The 27,461-nt window shown below is 44.2% G+C and overlaps 1 protein-coding gene across 1 annotated transcript in view; it reads right to left on the reverse strand.

Annotated features, from left to right (window-relative positions):
- Window positions 1-27,461, reverse strand: part of CMPK1 (cytidine/uridine monophosphate kinase 1) — a 35,122-nt gene that overhangs the window by 1,164 nt on the left and 6,497 nt on the right. The window contains exons 2-4 of the mRNA XM_077450290.1: window positions 15,831-15,977; window positions 7,209-7,361; window positions 1,524-1,600 (exon numbers count right to left, since the gene is read on the reverse strand). Coding sequence (XP_077306416.1) covers window positions 1,524-1,600; window positions 7,209-7,361; window positions 15,831-15,977 — 377 coding nt within the window. The remainder of the gene's footprint in view (window positions 1-1,523; window positions 1,601-7,208; window positions 7,362-15,830; window positions 15,978-27,461) is intronic.

The following is a 27,461-nucleotide window of genomic DNA, read 5'->3' on the forward strand; positions in this document are numbered from 1 at the left end:
GTCCAACAGGACAACATGCCTGCGGGCGCTCACAGCGTGGCGATTTGTGGTGCTGTGTGTCAATCACAGCGTGAACCAGGAAGTGCCGGTAAATGGCTTTCCTCAGTTCACGCTGACAGGGAGAGCTGACCGGCGGCTCTACCCCTCTGCGCGGGGGGGGGGGGGGGGGGGGGCGGGGGTCGGATCTGTGCTGATAATCAGCACATCAATTATCAGCACAGCCCCATCAGATATGCCACCAACAATGCCAATCAGTGCCCCATCAGAAACGTCTGTCAGAGCCCCATCAAAAATGCCTGTCAGTGCCCACCAGTGCCAAACAGTAACACCTGTCACTACCTCATCATCAGTGCTGCCTATCAGTGAAGGAAAATTGCCCTGGGCAGGAGGGGGGGGGGGGGTGCCCTGTATTGAAGTAGTTAAACTTAACTATTCTCAGAGCACTCCAGTCTGTTTACAAGATCAGCTCCCATCGGCCGCTTCAGGGTAGACGAGAGAGCGCCAACAATGGCTGAAATGCCTGGATGGTGACATCACCCATATGCTTACTATGGGGCATTCGTTGTTGGCTGTTACTCCTCTCCCCTGATGCCAGTGCTCGATCACGCAACCAGACCTCCCTGAGAATAGGCAAGTATATGCATTTTCCTTCTACAAGGTAGTCATTACAGGTATTAGAAGGTGGGTTGGAGCAGTTTTAAGCTTGCTTAGTTCAAGCTTGGAATTCCACACTTTAAGCATTTGAACATAAAGGGATCCCCGTATTTTTTGTAATATGATTATCTCCTATAATTGGCAGTTCCACCTGGTGATCATAATGCAGAATTTCTTAAATGCTTCAATCAAATAAAACACTGCTGGCTACTAGTGATAATTGTGCCTGTGCGAATATTTAAGAATCATAAGTCAATTTTTTTTTTCCTACTTAGACCCCTTAAACCCGGAAAAAAAAAAAAAAATGGTCCGAAAGTCAGATCTGTCCTGTATCTTGTGTCCCCGTCCGGTGTTATCTCAAGGAGGCTCATCAGCCCTCCCAGTTGTTCTTTTGGACACAACACCTCCCCTTTGTTGTAGAAATGAGAAGAGGGGGAGGTTTCAGTAGTTCAGAAAGACAAATAAGCAGGGCTGAGAACATTTCCTCTAATAACAGGGCACTGTGTTATCAAGCCCCTGTCAGAAAATTAGCATATTAGCAGACTGCATTTCTGCCAGAATCAGGTATTCTTCTGTACCTGCAGGGTCTTTAAGGTAATAAGACATTGGGAAATGTGCAAGCATTGCGGAAAAGTTCTTCATAATTTTAAGACACAGCTTTAGCTTTAAAGTAACAGAACATTAGTTATCAGCACCAATTTCTTGGTTCTCTTATGTTTTTGAACTGCAGGCAATGAAAATGGCTGGTCCCCACCACAGGATAAAAAAAAAAAAAAGTTCCCATTATGTATCACCAATTCATACTTTGTTGGTGCCATATGCCAAAACCACTTCTACAGAAGCAAAAAGGCTGAAATGGATTCCATTACCTCTTTTCTAAGCTCTCCCTGTTATCATCACTTCTTCCACTGCTCTTCCCTCGTTCCAAGCAGCGTTCAATGCAAGTCTGTAAATGAAGAAAAAAAAAAAAATTGTATAAAATGTGATCTGTAAGAAAGAACATAAAGCAACAGCAGCTTTGATCATCATATGTGCATTACACATTTTTTTCTTTTAGAATAGCGAAAAGATCCCTTCAGAAGCACCAATTTTGCTCATTGTGAAACATTCTACTCTGGCTGATTGTGCCATATGTACTGTATGAATCCAGGGTAATCTGCTAAATAAATGTAGCCTACTGCTAAAGCCAAACTCTAGTCACCAGTTTTTTTTGTTTTTAAAATTAGGAAAAAAAGAATAGCCAATAGAAAGCTAAAAATAACAAAACCAACTTTCGCTGCACTATTCAGCCAATCCAGAGATTTTTCTGCCACTAAATCTTCAGTCTGATGGCCAGTACCATTCAACCCACTGGTCCTCCTGGACTCTGCCACAGCCTGTGACAGGACAGTGAAAAAACAAGCAGCACAGTGATGGGCTCATCTGTCAGTTTGCTCTCTCCTCCTATGAGCATCCGTCTTGTCAGCACATGAACTGATAGGCACATTGTACTGATTCTTCCTCTTGTACTCCAGCTCTGCTGTACAGGGACTGCAAAATGCTAATACCAGATTAAATTCAGGTACTTACACGTCTCAATACGTTGTATAGACTACCGAACACTTTCAAAACGTTTTAATATTTTTTGAAAAACAAAACCTTAAAGTACTTCTAAACCAAAGAACTAGGAGTGCGATTCCTTTAAGAGCCCATTTGGTTTGTACCGAAGATGATAAAAAAATATTGTGGCACATTAAATCCAACCCAGGACAGCTTATTGTGATGTATTTCAAACCTCCTTAAGCAGTCCACACCCAGACAGTGTTCATATCATAATCCCACATAAATTGTCCACCCGTCATCAATATTTACCAATAATGCCGCAACTAGAATGCTGATGTGGCCCATGATGATCCCCTGCAGAGCTTAGCGGATCAGCCAGTTAACAGATCTCTGCCCTCTACACTTATGCAGAGCAGACACAGCTCACCGATTAACCGGGCCAGGTGGAGGTAAATAGATCCCCTTCCATTTGTTTTTGCCAGATGAGATAGCAGGTAGCAGGGTGTTAAAGAGGAGCTCCAGCCCCCCATACCAAAAAAAAAAAAAAAAAAAAAAAAAAAGACTTGCCTGTCCAGGGATCCCACAATGTCAGCGCCCCAATTTTTCAGTTCGTTCTTGGGTGCCGTCACCGGCATTTATTGTAAGGGAAACCGGCAGTCAGTTCTCTACTGTGCATGCACAAAGTGCTCTGCGCTCTATGAATGATCTGGTGGCGGGGGAAGGAGGAGGGGGGCTAAACTGAGGGACCTCAATGTGGCGAGGTCTCCCAGAACTGGGAATGGGTACTTGTCACAAACTGGTTCCCGCTCCCTCCTGAAAGGTGCCAAATGTGGCAGTTGTAGGGGAGCGAACAAACAGAGCTTCCCCTTTTGGGTGGAGCTCCACTTTATTGGACAAGTGTCTGTTTACATCCCACTGCCCATAGAGGAGAATGGAGGATCGAGTGAAAGGGGCCAAATGCAGTCAGACAGCTTCCTTTTTTTTTTGGCAGCTACAGCTGCCAAGAGCTGCTCTGTGTACATAGCAACACCGGATTTGATTAATCAGAGCTGAGAATTGCTGTGTAGTGGTAGGGAGAGTGCCGGCAGCAGGGCAGAATGACTGGATATGCTTCACATGTCCTGTGTAAGAAGAAGTGTTCACACTTGAGTATAAACAATAAAGTTATATTCAGAGACTGTTTGTTAATAAGACTTCTACACCAACGATCTCCAATGTGTGTGCCCAGGAGGTATGTTAATCTCTATAATTTTCCAATGAGATATCATTAGTGGAAGTGTTTTGAACTGTTCAAAGATTCATACTGAGCTGTATATTTGGTGCATATTTGTTAGGGACCGATTCTTCAGAGTGATTGTATATAGACAACCAAAGGAAAAAACAAAAAAAACAAAACAAAAAAAAACAGGTATACTTCCTTTGTGTATGGCTCGTGCACATCTCAGGATTTCCTTGGCAATGCAGCTGCACTGAATTATCTGAGTATGATGGAGCACTCCCACTGAAGATGGATACATGTCACCGCTCATAGTATCAAACAATAGATATCCCACTATAGGCGTCCCCTGGATAATTTGCACTGTGAGACTCATCAGTCCACATCCAGATGCACTATAGCAGATTCTGCCAGTAACTGCTATGAGTGTCCCAAATTAGTTAAAAGAACATATGGGATTATTTTCAGAATCATACTTCCCTAGTTGGATGCTGCATCTGTCCCCCGTCGGCTCTAAGACTGAGACCTGAGCGATCAAACAGCATGGATCGCTCGGTTCTCAGGGCTCCCTGAGCAGAGAGCTGGTGAATGTCTGTCCCTGCTGTCTGCTCTGCGCCCCCCTTCCATATACTCACCGGAGTTCTGGATTGTGGAGGGGGCCAGAGTAGCCGGCTCTAATCGGCTCCGAGAGGCTGAGCCGGGTGCCGGTCCAGGCATGTGGGCAGATCCTGACCATAGGGTCGTGATCTTGGACTGGCTCTGTGATGTCAGTCTGCTGAAAACAGATCACAGGAGTGCAGCCAAAGCTCATTTAAGCTATGTATTAATATAGAGCCTCAAATGGCCATCCAAAGTGCCAACATCAACACCCAATCAGCTTCGCCAAGCCAATACAGCTCCCTCAGGGGTGTCTAAAGTTCTGCCATAAAGAAGTCTGTCTGCACTGTGCTGGCAGATCTCATCAGTTGTATACTAGATTTGAACACAGTCTGTCCTAACAAAGTGCCAAGGTTTGGAGCCCAGGCTCACGACTGTAGGTCAAGGAGAGGGAGCTCATCATAAGCTGTCCTAAGGCTTTCTACTCGTATAGACCAGACTTAAATGCTTGCAGTCAGGCATGGTGCCTCCTCCTAAGAAATACATACATATCTAATAAAATTTGAATATCATCAAAACAGACTTTAGAAACGTCACACTGGACCTCATGTAACTTGGATTCTGTGCTTCTCCACTCTTCCTCCAGACTCTGGGACCTTGATTTCCAAATGAAATTAAAAATCTTCCACAGTCCATGATAATTTGGGGAGCCATGTCATCTGTTGGTGTAGGTCCACTGTGCTTTAGCAAGTCCAAAGTCAGTGCAACTCTCTACCAGGAAATTCTAAAGCACTTCAGGCTTCCCTCTGCTGACCAGCTTCATGGAGATGCAGATTTCATTTTCCAGCAGGACTTGGCATCTGCCCACACTGCCAAACGTACCAATATCTGGTTTAATGATGATGACATCACTGCACTTGATAGGCCAGCAAACTCACCTGACCTAAACTCCATAGGGAATCTGTGGGTTATTGTCAAAAGGAAGATGAGAGACCTCAGACCCAACAATGCAGATGAGCTGAAGGCCGCTATCAAACCAACCTGGGCTTCCATAACACCTCAGCAGTGCCACAGGCCGATTTGCCTCCATGCCTAGCCGCATTAATGCAGTAATTTGTGTAAAAGGAGCCCCGACCAAGTATTGCGTGCATACTATACATGGACATACTTTTCAGTAAGCCAGCATTTCTGTATTAAAAATCCCTTTTCTTAATGGTCTTATGTAATATAAAAAAAAATTCTGAGATACTGAATTTTGGGTTTTCACTAGCTATAAACCATAATCAAAATTAAAAGAAAGAAATGCTTGAAATCTGTCACTGTGTGCAACGTATCTATATAAAAATATATACACAAGTTTTACTTTTTGCATTGAATTACTGAAAATTATATTATATATATATATATATATATATATATATATGCGCGTGTGCTTGTGCACGCGCGTATAAATTTTTTCACTCTGTTATATTGCAGCCATTTGGTAAAATCATTTAAGTTCAGATGGTTCTACACAGTCCAGCTATGTTTGATTATACTGATTGGACTCGATTAGGAAAGTCACATGCCTGTCTATATAAGACCTTACAGCTCACAGTGCATGTCAGAGCAAATGAGAATCATGAGGTCAAAAGGAACTTCCCGAAGAGCTCAGAGACAGAATTGTGGCAAGGCACAGATGTGGCCAAGGTTACAAAAAAATTCTGCTGCACTTAAAGTTCCTAAGAGCCCAGTGGCCTCCATAATCCTTAAATGGAAGACGTTTGGGATGACCAGAACCTTTCCTAGAGCTGACCGTCTGAGCTATCGGGGGAGAAGAGCCTTGGTGAGAGAGGTAAAGAACCACCCAAAAAATCACTGTGGCTGAGCTCCAGAGATGCAGTCAGGAGATGAGAGAAAGTTGTAGAAAGTCAACCATCACTGCAGCCCTCCACCATTTGGGGCTTTATGGCAGAGTGGCCCGACGGAAGCCTCTCCTCAGTGCAAGACACATGAAAGCCCGCATGGCATTTGCAAAAAAAAAAAAAAAAAAAAAAACACCTGAAGGACTCCAAGATGGTGAGAAATAAGATTCTCTGGTCTGATGAGACCAATATAGAAGTTTTTGGCCTTAATTCTAAGCGGTATATGTGGAGAAAACCAGGCACTGCATGGTGGTGGCAGCATCATGCCGTGGAGGTATTTTTCAGCTGCAGGGACAGGACGACTGGTTGCAATCGAGGGAAAGATGAATGCGGCCAAGTACAGGGATATCCTGGATGAAAACCTTTTCCAGAGTGCTCAGGACCTCAAACTTGGCCGAAGGTTTACCTTCCAACAAGACAATGACTAAGCACAAAGCTAAAATAATGAAGGAGTGGCTTCACAACAACTCCGTGACTGTTCTTGAATGGCCCAGCCAGAGCCCTGACTTAAACCCAATTGAGCATCTCTGGAGAGACCTAAAAATGGCCGTCCACCAATGTGTACCATCCAACCTGACAGAACCGGAGAGAATCTGCAAGGAGGAATGGCAGAGGATCCCCAAATCCAGGTGTGAAAAACTTGTTGCATCCTTCCCAAAAAGACTTGACTGTATTAGATCAAAAGGGTGCTTCTACTAAATACTGAGCAACGAGTCTGAATACTTAGGACCATGTGATATTTCAGTTTTTATTTTTTAATAAATCTGCAAAAATGTCAACAATTCTGTCAATATGGGGTGCTGTGTGTACATTAATGAGGGGGAAAATAAAATAAACTTAAAAAGATTTTAGCAAATGGCCGCAATATAACAAAGTGGAAAATGTAAGGGGGTCTGAATATTGTGTGATGTGATATATATATATATATATATATATATATATATATATATATATATATATATATATATATATATATATATATATATATATATATATATATATACACACACACACACACACACACAGTGTGTGTGTTTGTGTTTGTGTGTTTTTTAAAGGTATGCCGTGTGAATGGAGTACAAACCTATTTTCTCAAATTTGATGACAAATGTTGAAACACGCTTTAATCCTTTAGTAAACCCACATTTGCCTGACCTTTGCTCACAATGAATATCTACAGTACCAAAAGGTCATAAGGAAAACCAAGGTTGTATGTACACAAACCAGAAAACCCGCCTGCCCCTAGTTGCTCTGAAGATTCTCTATGTAATTCTCAGGTAAGACTGTATACCTACCTCATTATCACAATCAAAGAAGAGGACAAAAGACACATCTGCCTTTCCGTTCATTGTTCTGTCCCAGCCCATCAGGTTATCCTCGTTCCTTGGGAAACCGTCAATGAGGAACTTGTTCTTGTGAGCATTGGCTGCCATGGTTTGTTCCATTGCCTAGAAGGAAAACCAGAAGACTAAGTATTTATCATTCTGATTAACCTAGACACATTTTAGGAGGAAAAAAAAAAAAATAATCTTCCATCATCTAAGAACAAGCATTTCTGAGTGTTTGCATATCAGTTATATCATTTGGTTTTGAACAAGTGACCATTTTTCTAGGTAAATCAATTTCTAAAGGAACTATTGACATGAAATTTTCAACACATGTCAGTAACAACTCATGCATTGCATACATACAAAGAAACCAAAACAAATAAGTTCAGAAACGAAGTTATGTGTAATAAAATGGAATGGCACACTAACTGAAATTTACTTAAAAGCGGTGTTCCACACATTTTTTAGTTCATTAAAAGTCGGCAGCTACAAAGAGTGTAGCTGCTGACTTTTAATAAACAGACACTCACCTGTCCCACAGTCCAGCAATGCGGCCGCCCAGAGCCTCGCTCCTCTCTGCCAGCACCATCATTGCCACTGTGGACACCCGGCCGTGACAGCTTTCAGCTTCATGGCCAGGTGCGCACTGCACATGTGCGAGTGTTCCTCTAGTGGCCAGGCAATCTTCTGGGACCTGCCATGTATCCCAGAAGATTGCTGGCAGGGAGGGGGGTCACCTAGTGGACGAGGAGTCGCTGCCTAGGCAGCCAAGAGCAGGAAGAAGGAAATGGGACAAGAAATCCAACGCTAATTAGAATTAAGGGCAAAAAAATATGACATGCCAAATGTGGCATGTCAGGGGATAAGGAGTGCTTAGAGCAGAAGTTCCACTTTTGGGTGGAACGTCGCTTTAATACTTGGTACAAAATCCTTTGTTGGTAATGACAGCTTCAAGACGCCTCCTGTATGCCGAAACTAGTCACATGCATTGTTCAGGTGTGATTTTGGCCCATTCTTCCACACAGTCTTCTAAACTTAAGGACTCTGTGAGCCTCTTCTATGAACTCCGATCTTTAGTTCTTTCCATAGATTTTCTATTGTATTCAAGTCAGGGAATTGGCTGGGCCATTCTAGCAGCTCTATTTTCTTTGAAACCAATTCAGAGTTTCCTTGGCTTTCTGTTTGGGATCATTGTCTTGCTGAAATGTCCACCCTCATCTCATCTTCATCATCCTGGTAGATGGCAGCAGATTTTTATCAAGAATATCTTGGTACATTTTTCCATTCATCCTCCCTTCAATGGCATGAAGTTTGCCAGTTCTGTACCGTATGTTAAAAAACAGCCCCACACCATGATGCTCTCACCTCCAAACTTCACTGTTGGTATGGGGGTGTTTTTGGGATGATATACAGTGCCATTTCACCTCCAAACATGGGGGTTTATTTACTAAAGACAAATCCACTGTGCACTACAAGTGCACTTGCAAGTGCAGTCGCTGTAGATCTGAGAGGGACATCTAAGGAAAATATAAAACAGCATCTACATGATAGAAATCAGCAGAGCTTCCCCTCAGATCTACAGTGACTGCACTTCCAAATGAACTTGCAGTGCACAACGGAATAGCTTTTAGTAAATCAACCCCATGGTGTGTATTATGGCATCCAAAGAGTTACATTTTGGTCTCATTTGACCAGACTATATTCTCCCAGTATTTCACAGGCTTGCCTAAACGTTGTGCAGCAAATGAGCTTCAACATGCTTTTTCTTCAGCAATGAAGTCTTGCATGGTGAGCGTGCATACAGGCCTTAGAGGTTGGGTGCACTACTTATCGTTTTCTTTGAAACAATTGTACATGCTAATTCCAGGTCTTTCTGAAGCTCTCCACAAATGGTCCTTGGCAGCTCTTGGACAACTCCTCCGATAATTCTTTTCACTCCTCTGTCAGAAATCTTGCGAGGCGCACCTGGTCATGGCCAGTTTACAGTGAAATTATGTTCTTTCCACTTCCAGGTTATGGCCCCAACAGTGCCCACTGGAACATTCAGAAATTTAGAAATACTTCTGTAAACAATGTATGTTTTGCAACAATAAGGTTGAAAAGGTCTTGAAAGAGCTATTTGCTTTTATCCATCATTAGATGGTTTGTGTGACACCTTGGTAACGAGACACCTTTTTATGGGCCATCAGTTGAGACTAAACCAGCTGATATTAATTTGCACTGACAAGGGGCAGGATTGCTTTCTAATCATTGATAGATTTCAGCTGGTGTCTTGGCTTTTCATGCCTTTTTGCACCTCCCTTTCTTTGTGTGTTCAATACTTTCTCCCTGTGTCATTCCATTTTATTACACATAACTTAACTTTTGAATGCACCGATACCATTTTTTTTCTTTACAATGAGTAAAAGTAGCGATACCTTTTTTTAGTACTCGCCGATACCTATATACAGTTGTGCTCATAAGTTTACATACTCTGCAGAATTTCTGATTCCTTGGCCATTTTTCAGAGAATATGAATTATAAACGCAAACATTTTTCATTCATGGTTAGTGTTTGGCTGAAGCCATTAACTGTGTTTACTCTTTTTAAATCATAAATGGCAACAGAAACTACCCAAATTACCCTGATCAAAAGTTTTCACACCCTGGCGATTTTGGCCTGATAACATCCCCCCATTTGACACAAAGGGGTTTGAATGGCTATTAAATGTAACCATCCTCCCCTGTGATCTGTTTGCTTGTAAATAGAGTGAGTGAGTGTGAGTAAAAGGTCCATGAGTTTCTGGACTCCTGACAGACCCTTGCATCTTTCATCCAGTACTGCACTGACATTTCTGGATTCTGAGTCATGGGGAAAACAAAAGAATTGTGAAAGGATCTGCGGGAAAAGGTAGTTGAAATGTATAAAACAGGAAAGGGATATAAAAAGATATCCAAGGAATTGGGAATAGTTTTAACACCGCTAAATGACAATCAAGAAGTGGAAAATTAGGAGTTCTGTTGAAACCAAATCATGATCAGGTAGACCAACTAAAATTTCAGCCACAACTGCCAGGAAAATTGTTTGGGATGCAAATAAAAACCCACAAATAACTTCAGATGAAATACAGGACTCTCTGAAAACATGTGGATTAGCCGTTTCAAGATGCACAATAAGGAGGCACTTGAAGAAAGATGGGGGGCTGTGCGGTCGAGTCGCCAGAAGAAAGCCATTACTATGCAAATGCCACAAAGTATAAATACTACAATAAATACTACATTTGCAGAGGAGTCAACAAGGCCTATGATGAAAGGTACAGTGGTGGATTGATGATGTTTTGGGGATGTGTGAGCTACAAAAGGCACAGGAAATTTGGTCAAAATTGTTCACAAGGTGAATGCAGTATGTTACCAAAAAATACTGGAGGAACATTTGCATTCACCAGCCCGGAAGCTGCGCATGGGACATACTTGGACATTCCAACATGACAATGATCCAAGATACAAGGCCAAGGTGACCTGTGATTGGCTACAGCAGAATAAAGTGAAGGTCCTGGAGTGGCCATCTCAGTCTCCTGACCTCAATATCATTGAGCCCCTCTGGGGAGATCTCAAATGCGCAGTTCATGCAAAACAGCCCAAGAATTTACAGGAACTGGAGGCTTTTTGCCAAGAGAAATGGGCAGCTTTACCATCTGAGAAGATAAAGAGCCTCATCCACAAAAGACTTCAAGCTGTCATTGATGTTAAAGGAGGCAATACACGGTACTGGGGTATAAACTTTATCAGGGTAATTTGGGTAGTTTCTGTTCACATTATGATTTCAAAAGAGTAAGGCTGCTTTCACACTGGGGCGGTATTCAGGCGTTACAGCGCTAAAAATAGCGCCTGAAAAAAACCAGCCCCTTTCACTCCAGTGTGAAAGCCGGAGGGCTTTCACACTGGAGTGGTGCGCTGGCAGGAGAGTGAAAAAAGTCCTGCTAGCCGCATCTTTGGAGCAGTGTATTCACCGCTCCTACCCATTGAAATCAATGGGACAGCGCGGCAATACCGCCGCTGCAGCGGCGCTATGCGGGCGGTTTTAACCCTTTTTCGGCCGCTAGCGGGGGTTAAAACCACCCCGCTAGCGCCCGCAGATCGCCGCTAAAGCGACGGTAAAGCGCCGCTAAAAATAGCAGCACTTTACCGCCGACGGCCGCACCGCCCCAGTGTGAATGGGGCCTAAACACAGTTAATTGATAATAAATGGCTTCAGCCAAACACTAATCATGAGTGAAAAATGTTTTTGTGTTATCGTTCATATTCTCTGAAAAATGGCCAAGAAATCATAAATTCTACCAGTGAATGTAAACTTATGAGAACAGCTACATATAAAAGGTTTGGCTTGACATACACTTTTATTCCTGTGCATGAACCGCTCTGACACAAATCGAAGACTATGGTTATTTGTATACTGTGCTAGCCAGCAGAATAGGACAGAAAATACGAGGCAGTACAATACAGTAATAGATTATGGAAGGTTTTACTGAAAGGCGGAATGTAGGAAAAGCATACTCAGCTCACTGTGGAAACAGGATGTAAATGATCTGGGAATGGTCTGCAATGAACCTTTTATCTCAGCTTATGGCCGATGTAGGGATGAGCAAACCAGACTTCTCTAACAACAAAAAATGCAATTCCCAGCATACTTTGATAGAACTAGAGATATACACAGCTGAAGCTATAAAGCAAATCTCCGCCTTTGGCCTCATTCACACAGCACAGCAGTTTTCTACCCAGGATATTGCTGGCAGATGCTGCGTATAAACGCTGTGTTCACAGTACGCATGTGAGCTTTGAGCAGTGTTTACAATCAGACAGCCTAACAGTGTAAATGGCCTCTACTGGCCACCACCACTGCTCAGCTAATGCTAGCACACAGGGGGATTCTGGCGCCTGCATCCCATCACCAGTGCAAATAAAATTACCAATCAGGTCTGCTCTAACAGCCAGCGAGAGCAGTTGCTGTTGCCTGTGTATACTGAAATTTGACTGGATGTGTATGCCATTGTATGTACGGACTTCTATACAGATGTGTACAAAAATATAAGCTATAGACCTCTAAACCCTGCATTTTGATCCCCACGTTGAAGGAGTGTTGTAAATGGTCCTTTGCTTGCACCGCTCTACTACAAAAAAAAAAATTAAAAAAAAAAAACCCAGGGCGTATTCACACCTAAAACTATTTCATTTAGGCTTTCAATGGATTACCACAGAGAAAAGATAGGACTTATTTTTTGCAAGGCACAACACAGCTCTACCATACAGTATATTGTAGTGCAATTCGCAATGAATGATACTACAACACGCCACACTGAGAACTGGCGCTGAGAACAATTTTGCTGCCACACAAAAATGGGAAGCACTTGTGATGCTCACAAATGCTAGATTACTGGGGAATTTATCACAGATATCCTGTTTGAAAATAAAAAGCCCCCATTCTCCCTTCATCCCTCTTCCATTGAAAATTTTAAAAACGTACTCCTTATTCACATCTTAAATCAAGCTGACTGCAGACAGTCTTCCATACTGCAGAGCAGTGACATTATATCAGGACTGATCTCTGCAGTATTCTACTGTTAACCATCCAATGTTGTGACACATTGCGGGGCTCACTGAAGTGGGTTGGGGAAGAGGACTTGACGCAGAGTGGAGAGTCTGCAGGGAACATCGCTGAAGACAAGGAGAGTATGGCAGATAGAGCAGATTTTTAATTTTATAATATGCCTGGCAATTTATATTCTTTTTATAAAGCAGAAGTTCCCGTCTAAATCAAAGAGTCAGAAAAACCATTAAAAGAGAAGTATGGGATTATTTTTTATCCCATAACCATACTTACCTAGGTGGATGCAGTATCAGTCCAATGCTGCATCTGTCCCCCGCCGCCTCTTCACTGATAACCGAGCCACCGAACACATCCGATGGCGCGGTTGTCTCACCTCCCCCGAGCAGAGAGCTGCTGCCTATCAATCAGCAGCTCTCCTCCTCCATGCTCATTGGAGCACTGAGCTGTGGAGGGGCAGGAAGCGGCTGTCTCAGCGGTTAGCCGAGAGGGCCATCAGTCCAGCACCTGGCGGATCCAGACACGGTGTGATGCGAGTACCTGGACTGATTCCAGCAACGTCAGCAGAGAGCAGACTTCAGACCTCTCTGCTGAAAACGGGTCACAGGAGTGCAAAACTAATTGCACTCCTGTGACCCTTCGGAGAAGCATGGCCCAATGAGCTCAGGCTGGACTTCTCCTTTAACCCCCCCTGGCAGTATTCCCAAGTGTAGCTTGGAATTAAAATTTCAGTACCATTAACGGCAACCCCCGAGACACACTCAGGATTGCATAGCAGAAGCCTGGTACAGCATACTTACCTTGTCACCAAGATCCTGCAATGTCTCCCCGCTGTGTCCTCTGCCCGATGCTCTGTGTGCCGGGCTCCATTCCCTGCGATCATAGCGACGCATGGGCCCTGAGCCTGGTGGCAAATTCAAAAAGTACATAACACAGTAATGTAATCTTACAGATTAGTGTACTGTATCAAATAATTTGACCTCCCTTCTGTCCCATGCCCTGCATGAGAAAAAAAAAATTATAATATTATATTATAATATACATACATACATACATACACACATACATACATACATACACACATACATACATACATACACACATACATACATACATACACACATACACACACATACACACACACACACACACATATATATATATATACACACACACACACACAATATAAAACTCCAAATTTCTATGCAAAACAATGTACCACTTTGAGATTTAAAAAAAATCTGATATAATCATACCGCTAGCGAGGCTACAGCTCCATTCACACTTATTTGATTCCAAAGTTGCACATCTTTGATGTGACCTGTTGTCCCTCTGCAAAGTCATACCCTACATGTTGCAACTAAAATATTCAGGTCCAACTTTCATGCAACTTGAGAGCCACAGACTTCGATGTTAATCCTCAAAAGTTGCATGAAATTCGCACCTGAACGTTTTACATGCAACTTTTCAGGGTTAAGCCTGTACTTGGGCTGAATGTCGGGTGGCATTGGTCAGTTCAATAGAAACTGGCCAACATTTGGCCTATGTGTATGGGGTCATGACTGAAAAATGACTCCTGACCGGCTACCAGTCAGTGCTCTCAACCAATGGAAGTCACTCTTCAGAGTGTTCTGGTTGGGTTGGGGGGCCCCATTCCCCTGTCCGAACACAATAGCACAGCAGGGGAGATTGCTGTAGTAACATCAGATTGTTAGTACAGTGACTCCAACCTGAGCTGACTTTTCTTTCAACCTGCCGGGTTGAATGAAAAAAAAAAAATAGTAGTGTGTACAAGGCCGTTGAAGATTATGGCCCTCAAGTTGCATAAAAGTCAGACCAAAGTAGTGCATAAACGACTTTAAGTTGCTTACGGTATATATGAGTGGTTATCATTGGAAAACATGGGGTATGACTTGTCATGTGACTTTGATGTCCAAAGTTGTATGACAAGTCGCACAAGTGTGAATGGGGTGTAAACTAAAACTTTATCTACTAGATTACCGTTTTACCTTCCAGATCATTAATTCTGCACAGGAAATTCTGTCATTTACACATATTCTCAGTAACTTAGCCTCGTATATCACTTCATCACCTCCAGCCTCCTCATTGCACAATTGTCAAACTTAAAAAAAAAAAAAAAAAAAAAATTACCAATTACTGAAAAACAGTTTAAGCCCTGGTTCACACTGCTGCGGATTGAAATCGTGCGAGTTCAGGTGAACTCACACAATTTCATACCCGCATGTCAGTCCCACTTTGGGGCGATTTCAGAGACATCTGTGTAGGTTCATGCACAGATGCCTATTGAAAAAATAAAAAATAAATAACAACCACACACAAAGTCACCAAAAGTAGTACAGGATCTACTTTTGGGAATCGGCGTGGCATCACACCGATTCGGATGGTCCATTGCCAGCAATAGCCCCTGATTTGGCATGCAATTTGACATGTCAAATCGCACCAATGTGAACCTAGGCTTAAGCTGAATTTCGGGGAAAATAATACAGTGGGACTGGAGTTAAATGCTCTATTTTGCCTAGGGTACAAAAATAAAAAAACATTTACCTTATCCCTTGCTCCCATATGCTCCTCCATTAATGCGATTGGTCCCCAGAAGCCACTTCCCCCAAAGCTCTCTGGCCAGCAGTCGCAGCTCTGACATCATCAACTACAAACAGTGCTACACTGTAAGGATGCCGAGGGCCATAAACAACCCAAAGCGCCTGAGAGCCGGCTGCTGGGGGGGCAAGGGATAATGTAAATAAAAGTAATTTTTACTGATACCCTAGGAAAAAAAATAAAGAGCGTTTAATGCTTGCAGTATGAGCTCTCCATGTCAAGAGTATTTGTCTTTTCTCCTGGAGTTCAGCTTTGATTTTTCCCGTGAGTTTAGCCATTTCCCTTCAATTCCACTTTCACAGCTCTCGTCTACATCAGACCTTGCTATTAAATATTAGTCCTGTACACTTGGCATTAGACCTGGATTAAGTTGCAGAGCATTCTTCTTACCCTTTTCAGGAGGCTGATTGTAATCTCAACAGGAACAATTTTCCCATCTCTTATGTAGGACTCAATAAGCTCTCCGTATTCAGAACCTGGTCTCTTCCTCTCATCCCGAAGCAGATCCCCAGCTGACAGGTGTGTATAACCATATTTCTGAAGGAGGGAAAGAAAAAAAATATATAAAAACACAAAAGGGAAGTAAATATCAAATTAGCGTAAATAAAAGCACAGTAACAATTGCAACATTTTAACCACTTGGGATCCGCGCTATTGCCGAATGACGGCATTAGCGCGGACCTAGATTGCCGGGACTACGTCTATTGACGTCGTCCCGGTTACGAGCGGCCTGCGCGCCCCCTGAGGGGCGCGCGCGGCGCGCTCTGTGATCGGCGAGTCCGTGAGACTCGCCTGATCACCGATCCGTGTAAGGGGTCGATCCCGACCCCTTATCACATGATCAGCTGTCAGCCAATGACAGCTGATCATGTGATAAAACGGAGCCGGTAATCGGCTAGTATTCCTCCTCGCGCTGACAGCGCGAGGAGAAAAAAAAAAAGCCGATCGCCGGCGGCCGTGTTCGGGACATCAGTCCCGATCACGGCGAACAATTCAAGCGGACACCTGCCCCCTGCCAGTGCCCACCTGCCACCCGCAGTGCCATCCTGAAATAAAGTGCCCCCCTGTCAGTGCCACCCAGCAGTGCCCATAGTGCCCACAGTGCCACCCAGCAGTGCCCACAGTGCCACCCAGCAGTGCCCACAGTGCCACCCAGCAGTGCCACCCAGCAGTGCCACCCAGCAGTGCCACCCAGCAGTGCCACCCAGCAGTGCCACCCAAAATCTGCCTCAAAGGTGCTGCACCCCAGTGCCGCCCATCAGTGCCCAGCAGTGCCGCCCATCAGTGCCCAGCAGTGCGGCCCATCAGTGCCCAGCAGTGCCGCCCATCAGAGCCACCTATCAGAGCCACCTATCAGAGCCACCTATCAGAGCCACCTATCAGAGCCACCTATCAGAGCCACCTATCAGAGCCACCTATCAGAGCCACCTATCAGAGCCACCTATCAGAGCCACCTATCAGAGCCACCTATCAGAGCCACCTATCAGAGCCACCTATCAGAGCCACCTATCAGAGCCACCTATCAGAGCCACCTATCAGAGCCACCTATCAGAGCCACCTATCAGAGCCACCTATCAGAGCCACCTATCAGAGCCACCTATCAGTGCCACCTATCAGTGCCCATCCGTGCCACTTATCCGTGCTACCCATCCGTGCCATCTTATCTGTGCCCATCTGTGCCCATCAGTGCCGCCTTATCTGTGCCCATCAGTGCCGCCTTATCTGTGCCCATCAGTGCCGCCTTATCTGTGCCCATCAGTGCCGCCTTATCTGTGCCCATCAGTGCCGCCTTATCTGTGCCCATCAGTGCCCACCAATGCAGCCCATCAGTGCCCACCTATGCAGCCCATCAGTGCCCACCTATGCAGCCCATCAGTGCCCACCAATGCAGCCCATCAGTGCCCACCAATGCAGCCCATCAGTGCCCACCAATGCAGCCCATCAGTGCCCACCAATGCAGCCCATCAGTGCCGCCTAATCAGCGCACTTCAATGAAGGAGAAAAATGACCCGTTTGCAAAATTTTATAACAAACTATTAAAACATGATTTTTTTTTTTTTTTTTTTGCATCTTTTTTTGTTTGTTTAGCAAAAAATAAAACTCCGAGCTGTAACTAAATACCACCAAAAGAAAGCTCTATTTGTGGGAAAAAAATGATAAAAATTTCATTTGGGTACAGTGTTGTATGACCGCGCAATTGTCACTCAAAGTGCATCAGCGCTGAAAGCTGAAAATTGGTCTGGGACTGAGGGGGGTTTAAGTGCCCAGTAAGCAAGTGGTTAAAGGAGATCTAAAGTCATTGTAAAGTCTTTGCTTATATGCTACACCATTACCCCTTCAAAAGCTAGGCAAGTGCTAAAGGGGTTGTAAACCCTCGTTTAAAAAAAACAAAACAAAAAAAATCCCACAAACATACATGCCTATACTTACCTGCTCTGTGCAATTGTTTTGCAGAGCAGCCCCCATCAGCACTCCAGGCTACTCCTCCTCATCGTTTGCCCCCACAGAAAGCTGCTTTCCCTGGGGGGAACTGGTGTGTGCTCGTTCGAGTCCTGCTGCTGCATCCATTGACAGACAGTGGGACTCAGCCCCACTGGACTGGATTGACAGCAGTGGGAGCCAATGGCCATCAATCTGTCCAATGAGGAGAAAGACAGAAGGAGAGATTCTTTAACCACATCAATACTGGGCACTTTTGCCCCCTTCCTACCCAGACCAATTTTCAGCTTTCAGCGCTCTCGCACTTTCAATGACAATTGCGCGGTTATGCTACGCTGTACCCAAATGAAATTTTTATCATTTTGTATGCACAAGTAAAGCTTTCTTTTGGTGGTATTTATTCACAACTCAGTTTTTTATTTTTTTGCGATTTAAGCGAAAAAAGACCGGAAATTTTGAAAAAAAAAAATGTTTTCTTGTTTCTATTTTAAAAGAAATCCAATAAAATCAAATTTTGTCATAAATTTAAGCCAAAATGTATTCTGCTACATGTTTTTGGTAAAAAAAATTCTGTTAAGTGTATAATTGGTTTGTGTGATCACGGACATGTGTACGCAAATGATCATGTACAGATGCGCGCAGGTGATCACGGACATATATGTGCAGATAATCATTGGGACATGTGATTTTACTGTTACATATGTGGGGACATGTGTTTTGGGGACATGAGTGTTTACTTTGTGTTTTTTTACATTGTGGGGACACTAGACTGGTGATCAGTGAGTAAAAAGCTGTAAAAAAAACAGCTCATACTCACTGATCACCAGCCGGCTGCAGTGATCCGCTCTCCTCACCGACAACTTCAGTGTGAGGAGAGGAGAGGAGAGAGCCGATTGCCTAGCAACCAGCTTTGTATTTGCATCACATGACAACTGTGATTGGACACGGCCATAATGCGATCAGGAGGGCCAATCACAGAGGCCTCCTGCCAATCGGAGATGCGCCATGTCCGGGTGACACGTGCATTGGAATCGTGGCGCTGAGCGGGCCCGCACGTGCAATCCCCCTCCTTCTGAAGGATGTTCTTGAGCATCCTCTCAGAAGGAGAGAGCGCCCACCCGGCCGTTTATATACAGTGGCCGGGTGGGAAGTAGTTAAAAGGAGTCTGCAAACTATTGCACCAATGATCTGGATAGCGGGTGCAAAGCCAGGCTCCTGCAGACTCTTCCTTAGCTCCCTGTTCACATCGAGGATCTCCGTTGAAAAGCAAGAGGACGCGTCAATAGAGTGCAGTGATCACATTTGTATTTCACTGAGAACCAGATAGCAGATCAAGATACAAGACTGGACTTGTGGCTCATTCATTCACAGATCTCAGAGAAGGAATGGTGCGGTCGTACAAGTGGAACTTGGCACCATGTCACATCTTAAATACGGGTAATTGTAACATGATGTAAAAGCTGCAATTGGCCTGTAATGATGACTTTTCAAGTAGAGATCGCTGCCCATCTTTCTGTCAGTCTCTCTTATTTTTGGGACAACAAACACGCATTTATGGTGGTCATTGGATGTGAAGCACACATTGCTTGTGCATATGAAGCCATCATGTTCTTTTGCAGGCAGCAATGATGATGTCATAAAAGGGGGAATTATCTTTAGGGATTTTGCTTTCCGAATGGCCTCCCTTCTTGCTCTGCACCGCCGTCATATTCAAACTAAGAGAAGAGAACTTTCTCTGTAACTGACAGGTAAGAGCTGTCGGCGAAATGACCATTTAGGTCACAGCTCAATGGATGCAGAGAACATGCAGACATTCTCTTGTAGTTGCGGCGCAGAGCACTTGGCAGCTGGTGACACAGCTCCGCATATTAAAAACAACATGAAGAAATTATGCTATCGCAGTGAAGGAAGTTGATCTGGCAACATCGATATCTGGGATGCTGACAAAACGATTATGCTAGGAAAGATGAGAATTTCAAGTGAAAGTCCAGTCAAAAAGGAAAAACGTTCTATTAAATTATATGAAAAATATCTATCTTTATCATTGCCTTGTGGCCATCTTGGTACACCCGCACTCGTCAGCAGTAAGCCTGGAGTTAGAAGTCAGCAAGCGGATATCTTTATACACCCACTGGAGTCTTGCTTTTCATGGTTGTTTTTAACAGTAAACTCAGTTTATATAGTAAAATGCAGTATTTAGAAGTCCTTATCACTATTTTGATGTTCAAATTTTAAAAGCAGCACTGATTAGTCACATCAGCAAACCTGTGAGATCATCAGGCTTGCCGCTGCTTTTAAATTTGAACATCAAAACAGTGTTACAGACTTCTAAATACTGCATTTTACTATACAAGTTGAGTTTACTGTTAAAAATAACTATGAAAAGCAAGACTTCCGGTGGGTTTATAAAGATGTCCACTTGCCAACTTATAACTCCAGGCTTAGTGTGGACAAGTGCGGGTGTACCAAGATGGCCGCAAGACAACGTCCCTTATGCTGCACAAAACGCAAGCGCAGTAGGCCGGTTAGAGGCTGATATAACACCAAGCTTAGAAAGTCTAACCAAAGCTAGACAGAAATCCGCTTCTTCCTTTTCTTCAGGGACAAACTTACTTCCTCATTTCTGAATTCTGCATGGGGGGGGGACCTCACTTCCTGAAAACGTTGTCCTCCTCTCCTACACGCCCCCATCCCCATCCCTTCCCTTCCCTCCTACTCAGATCTTCTCCTGTCTTCATAGGCTCGTTTTGGATAGCCATTTCTCCTGAGAGAGAGGGGGGAGGCTTTGGAAGTCGGTTCCGTTTGTTAGAAACTGGAAGATAGATTACAATCTACATGCTGCAGATTTTCTACAGTGTAGAACCACATGGTTGTTTCTGCATGGCACTGTGTGCATAATGTGGCACTGTAATGGGCACTGTGTGCATGGTGTGGCACTGTGTGCATGGTGTGGCACTGTAATGGGCACTGTGTGCATGGTGTGGCACTGTAATGGGCACTGTGTGCATGGTGTGGCACTGTAATGGGCACTGTGTGCATGGTGTGGCACACGCCCAGCTGAGGGTGCTACATGTAAGTAATGAGTTTAAGTCTCCGATTCCACTAGTGTGACTTGTCATGCGACTTTGGACACAAAGTCACAGCCCACTGATTTCAATGGCAAATGTTTCCATCTAAGCGACTTTGAAAAGGTGTCTGCACTACTTTGATCAGAGTGTAAAGATCAAAGCTGCACTCTAAATTGCACAGCTTTGGAGGTGCACTAGTGGGAAGGTAGCCCAAGGCTAGAGTGCAACTGACGCAACTTTGAGGGCAATTATGATCCAACTTTACTCTCTCTGGATCAAAGTCGCATCAAAGCATTGCAGGTAGCTTTTCAAATTCATTGACTTTCAAAGTCGCATTGACAGGAACGGGCTGTGACTTTGGACACAGTTGGCAAGCAGTTAACAATCACTAATTGATTTACAAAGATCACAGTGCATGCCATGGAGGAGTTAAATTATCTACACAGCGACAATCCAGGCAACTATTTATAAAATGTGGGGATCTCAGAGGAGAATGAATAGCGAAACCTGCTCTCTGTAATAAATCATCTCCTAAGTCTTCTGATGTCAATGACCGACTTACTGGAAATGATGAGAAATAAAATGGAAAGGAAAGATTTGATTTACTAGAGCTGAAGAGTGCAAAATCTGGTGCAGCTGTGCATGGAGGCCAATCAGCTTCCAACTTCAGCTTTAGGCCCCTTTCACAGGATAGGCGGATCCGAGCGAGCCTGTCCATTTTTCAGGCAGATCCGAGCGGGCCACCTATTGACTTGTATGGGCGGGCGGATGTCAGTGGAGAAGTGTCCGCTGACACCCGTCTTTTCATCCGATAAGATCCGCCCAAAACAGACGGATGGCGATTTGATCCACTGGATGGATGGCGAACATATCACCATCCGTTTGTTTTGAGTGGATCTTATCGGCTGGCAGGCGGGTGTCAGCGGACACATCTCCAATGACAACCGCCCGCCCATACAAGTCAATGGGTGTCCCGCTCGGATCTGCCTGAAAAACGGACAGGTGGATCAGTTTTCATCCGATCCTCCATAGAGGAGAGCGGGGCTCTGACAGGTCCGTTCCTGGACAGTGAGCGAAGACGGATCTGTCATCCACCGGCTCAGCGGGGATCAGCGGAGCGATCCCCCAATGAGCTGGTGGAGTCCGCCAAGCTGATCCACCCCGCGTGAAAGGGGCCTCCATTCAATTAGGATTCATTTATTTGACAATAAACCTGGAAGTGGATTGGTTTCTAGGCACAGCTGCACCATATTTGGCACTCTCCAGTTTTAGTAAATCATCACCAAACCGTCCACAACTAAAAATAAGTTTTGGCCAGAACGGACTTTAGCTAAGGCAAGCACAAAAAAACTTTGATCAGTCACTTAATGAACAGAAAAATGGAAACAACTTTACAGGCTTTGTGGAACTTTAATAAAAAAAATTAAATAAAAACCCATGGTGTAAAAGCAGGATTTTTAATGCAGAAGAGACATACTATAAGGGGGGGGGGGGGGGGGGGGGGAGTGTGCACAATCTGGTTTCTATGCAGAGCTGCACCAATCAGCTTCCAGGTTTTTCGTAAGTTTAATTGAACAAGCTGACGTTAAAAGTTGCTTAATGGGGTGGGCAACTACATAACAAATGAGATTTTATGTAGAGAAATGTAAAATGATGCATTTGAGTGGCAAAAATATGAATGCAACCTATACACTGGGGGGGGAACCTCGGATGGAAAAGGACCTGGGGGTCCTAGTAGATGATAGGCTCACCAATGGCATGCAATGCCAAGCTGCTGTGCTAATAAAGCAAACAGAATATTGGCATGTATCAAAAAAGGGGATCAACTCCAGAGATAAAATGATAATTTTCCATCTCTACAAGACTCTGGTCCGGCCGCACCTGGAGTATGCTGTCCAGTTCTGGGCACCAGTCCTCAGGAAGGAGGTGCTGGAAATGGAGCGAGTACAAAGAAGGGTAACAAACCTAATAAAGGGTCTGGAGGATATTAGTTATGAGGAAAGGTTACGAACACTGTACTAGAGAGGGAATATGATTTTAATTCACAAATACCGTACTGGTGACTCCACAATAGGCAGAAAACTTTTTTGTGGAAGGCAGTTTAATAAGACTTGGGGCCACTTATTAAAATTAGAAGAAAAGAGGTTTAACCTTAAACTACGTAGAGGATTCTTTACTGTAAGAGTGACCAGGATGTGGAATTTCCTTCCACAGGTGGTGGTCTCAGCAGGGAGCATTGATAGTTTAAAAACCTATTAGATAAGCACCTGAACTACCGCAACACACAGGGATATACAATGTAAAACTGACATATAATCACCCAGATAGGTTGGACTTGATGGACTTGTCTTTTTTCAACCTCACCTACTATTTAACATTACCTTTTATTCTTGTTCACTTTAAGGTCATCACAGAGGACAAGGGGGCACTATGTCTATAGGAAAATAAATTTCATCTCCAAATACGGAAAGGTTTCTTCACAGTAAGAGCTGTGAAAATGTGCAATAGACTCCCTCCAGAGGTGGTTCTGGCCAGCTCAGTAGATTGCTTTAAAAAAGGCCTGGATTCTTTCCTAAATGTAGATAATATAACTAGATATTAACATTTATAGGTAAAGCTGAAACAGGGAATATCAGATTGCCTCTTCGAGGGTCAGGAAAGAATTTTGGATCATGCTTTCTTTGCCTTCCTCTGGATCAACTGTGGGTATAGAATTGTGTATAAGGGATTGTATAATTCCCCCCCCCCCCCCTTTATTGGTTGAACTAGAGGCACTTTTTTTTTTTTTTCTTCACTTTTGTGTTTTTTATTGGCTACCATGCACAGCTGCACCAGATCTTGCACCCTCCAGTTTTGGTAAATAAACCCCATTGTCTCTTCTACAGTAGGCCCGTTTACACGATCCACAAATCCTACGATAAATACCACTTTAAAAGCAAACGTACGATAATTGCAACGTTAGTACAGATCTTTCCTGAGACGATCACAACAGTTCATCTGATATTATCCGATTGGAACAACACGAAAATTATTCTCATATGATACCAGATCTTACGATTTCTGTTTAATCAGTACAGTTGTCATCCAAAAATACAATACAAATATACAAACATCACGTCCGATTTTTTATTCTGACGTATGAGAATTTTCGTAACTTTTGTATGTAAACTCTTAATGTTCCAAATGCGACTAGCATATAAAAAAAATAAAAAACGGACGATCTGTCGTCCAATTTTCGGATCGTGTGTACAGGGATTAACAATCCTTATCCACTTGCCCGTTGCTGTACAATGAGCCCAGTGTACAATTTGGCATCTGCTGAGATGAATGCACTCCCACGCATGTGTAGGAATGACATCATCTTGGGCTGGCCAATGAAAAAGGCTGAAGATTGGGAACCCAGAAGAAGAGGAGTGTGTGAAGCATCCAGTGAGGAAGCTCCGGGGCCCTGTATCAGTATAGTTCTGTTTTAAGAAGACTAGACTGAATAAAACGTGTGTTGCAGAAAGCAAATATCTTCATCTAGCATTTGTTTACAACCCGCCATCAAAACTATGTAGAAAGTATGGCTGCAAGGCTGAAAATGCCTAGAATTTATTATATGCAACAGTAAATAACTGGCTGGATCCAACTGATAGGATTTCCAAGTATGACAGGCTGTGTTACAGCATGCAATATGCAGGCATACAAGGAAAAACAAAAATCTATACACAATTAGTTCTTACCAACTACAGTAGAAGAAAACACAATGCAGCTGGGAAAAATCGACTTCCATTATATAGGACAATATAGGAAATCACTAACAGTCATAGATTATGCGCTTTTCTTTCCTGCAACCATCGGTGCAAGGAGGACTTCACTTGATTTCCACATCAACACTGACTGTCAATGGGGGAATCCCTCCCACTGAACCATTGTGTTCTGCCAACCGTGTGGGGGGGGGGGGGGGGGGGGGAATACATCCCGGCCAGGAAAACACAGTGGTTGACTGCTAGTGGCTACAGCTGCTGGCAATAGATGCATGCTGGTGGTACTCAAGTCAATCAGCCTGCTCAAATCTTAGCCAGTCCCTGCTGAACCGGCTGAGTTTCGATCCATCTATGGCCGGTACAGTCCGGCCATCGAAAAGTGTCCGCTCTGAACTGCGCAGTCGTAGTGCTTACGTAGTACGGAGCAGAAGGAGATTTGGAAAATCTCAGAAGATGAACTGCGCCTGCGCCGCAACTCCAGGTGGTAGCCCCACCATCCAAGTGGACACAGGATTGCACATATCAGAGGGCCCCTCGGAAGCTCGCTTCACTCGCCACGCTTCAGGCACGGCCTCGCTTCACTTCGCTCTATTTATTCTAACTCTATGTCCACTTGGATGGTGGGGCTAGAACCTGGACTCACGGCGCAGGTGCCGTTCATCTTCGGCTATTTTCGGAATCTGCTTGTCCTGTGTACTGCGCATGCCGGCGGTATAGCAGCGCTGTCCCATTGATTTCAATGGGCAGGAGCAGTGGAGGAACGGTATACACACCGATCCAAAGATGCTGCTAGCAGGACTTTTACTGTCCTGCCAGCGCACCGCTCCAGTGTGAAAGCCCTCTGCGCTTTCACACTGGAGTGAATGGAGCGACGCTTTCCGGGTACTTTGCAGTCGCTATTTTTAGCGCTGTAGCGCCTGCAAAGCGCCCAAGTGTGAAAGGGATCTAAGTGTACCAATACAGTTACATTTAATGAAGGTACAACATTTAAAAACATATTGCTACACTTAGACCCCTTTCACACCACACCGCCCATTGCGCTGCCAGTAAAATGCCACTATTTCTAGCGGCGTTTTACCGCCGGATTTGCGGCACATTTCAGTCGCTAGCGGGGCACTTTTATCCCCCGCTAGCAGCTGAGAAAGGGTTAAATCCGCCGGCAATACACCGCAATAGCGGCGTTTTGCCGGCGGTATTACAGCGCTGCCCCATTGATTTCAATGGGGAGCAGCGGTGGAGGAGCGGTAAACACACCGCTCCTTCACCGCTCCAAAGAAGCTGCTGGCAGGAGTTTTTTCTGACGTCCTGCCAACACACCGCTGTAGTGTGAAAGCCCTCGGGGATTCACACTACACACAATGGTGCAGCTTCTTTAGGGCGGATTGCAGGCGCTATTTCTAACGCTATAGCGCCTGCAAAACGCCCTCGGTGTGAAAGGGGTCTTAGAGGCACCTCTCTTCTCTGTTATACTCTGCAGCTCCTGCTGGATTTTGCTTTTAATCCCCTTGTAGAGGTTCCCATTTGTGGATGGACATTTTATGGTTACAAAACCCACAATCACATTGCTATAATCTTTTTATATGGACTATAAACTGAAGGATTTATGAATAAATGGTTGTGGAACGAATCACATGAGTTTCCATTATTTCTTATAGGGAAATTCACTTTGACATACAAGTGCTTTGAAGTACAAGCATGTTTCTGGAATGAATTATGCTCGCAATCCAATGTTTTACTGTATTGGACATTGCCAGCTAATTATTGTGGACTCGAAGAAAAAAAAAACTATCACCCTAAAATCCTTTGGGATTACACAGAGATTTACTAAAACTGGTGCACACAGAAGCTGGTGCAGCTGTGCACATAAATCAGCTTCTAGGTTTTATTTTCAAAGGTTAACTGAACAACCTTAAAGTGGTGTTCCACTGAAAAAAAAAAATGCATTAATACGCCTAAAAAAAAAAAAAAAAAAAAAAAAAAACATTTGGAATTTTTTTTTTTTTTTTTTTACTCACCTCTAAATGGATGTTTCTAGGGGTCCCTAGTAGTCTGCCTCCTGACATCACTTCCCCTCAGCACAGGAACGGCTCAGCTCTGGCCCCTCCCTCTTGTCAATCATCTGGGACACACGACAGGTCCCAGATGATTGCGTGGTCAATCACGGCGCCGCATGCGCAGTGGGTGCCCGGCTGTGCCCACAGTTACAATGCTGGCACCACCAAACGGAGGGGGAGACGAGCAGGGCTTCGATCCCACACATAGCTGGATCCTGGGACAGGTAAGTGTCCGATTATTAAAAGTCAGCAGCTGCAGTATTTGTAGCGGACTTAAACTTTCCTTTTATAATGGGAACACCTCTTTAAGGCCCCTTCACACTGGAGGCTTTTTTCAGGCGCTACAGCGTTAAAAATAGTGCCTGAAAAAAGCCTCAGCTGCTTTTACACTGGGGCGCTGCACTGGCAGGGGAGCGTCACAAAAAGTCCTGCCAGCAGCTTCTTTGCAGCGGTGAATACACTGCTCCTGCCCATTGAAAACGATGGGGCAGCGGCGCTGCAGCTGCGTTATGCGGGCGGATTTAACCCCTTTTTGGCCACTAGCAGGGGGTTAAAACTGTCCCGCAAGCAGCCGAACAGCGTCGCTAAAACAACAGTAAAGCAGCAGCAAAAGTAGCTAGGGTCTAAGAAGCTGATTAGTTATCATGCACAGCGGCACCAGTTTTAGTAAATCTCCCCTGCTGTATTGCAGTCTAAGCGGTGCCTGTGTGC

Source organism: Lithobates pipiens, unplaced genomic scaffold (genome assembly GCF_037356315.1).
Source record: "Lithobates pipiens isolate NorthernLeopardFrog02 unplaced genomic scaffold, aLitPip1_a1.2 Scaffold_23, whole genome shotgun sequence".
NCBI classification, from domain to species: domain Eukaryota; kingdom Metazoa; phylum Chordata; class Amphibia; order Anura; family Ranidae; genus Lithobates; species Lithobates pipiens.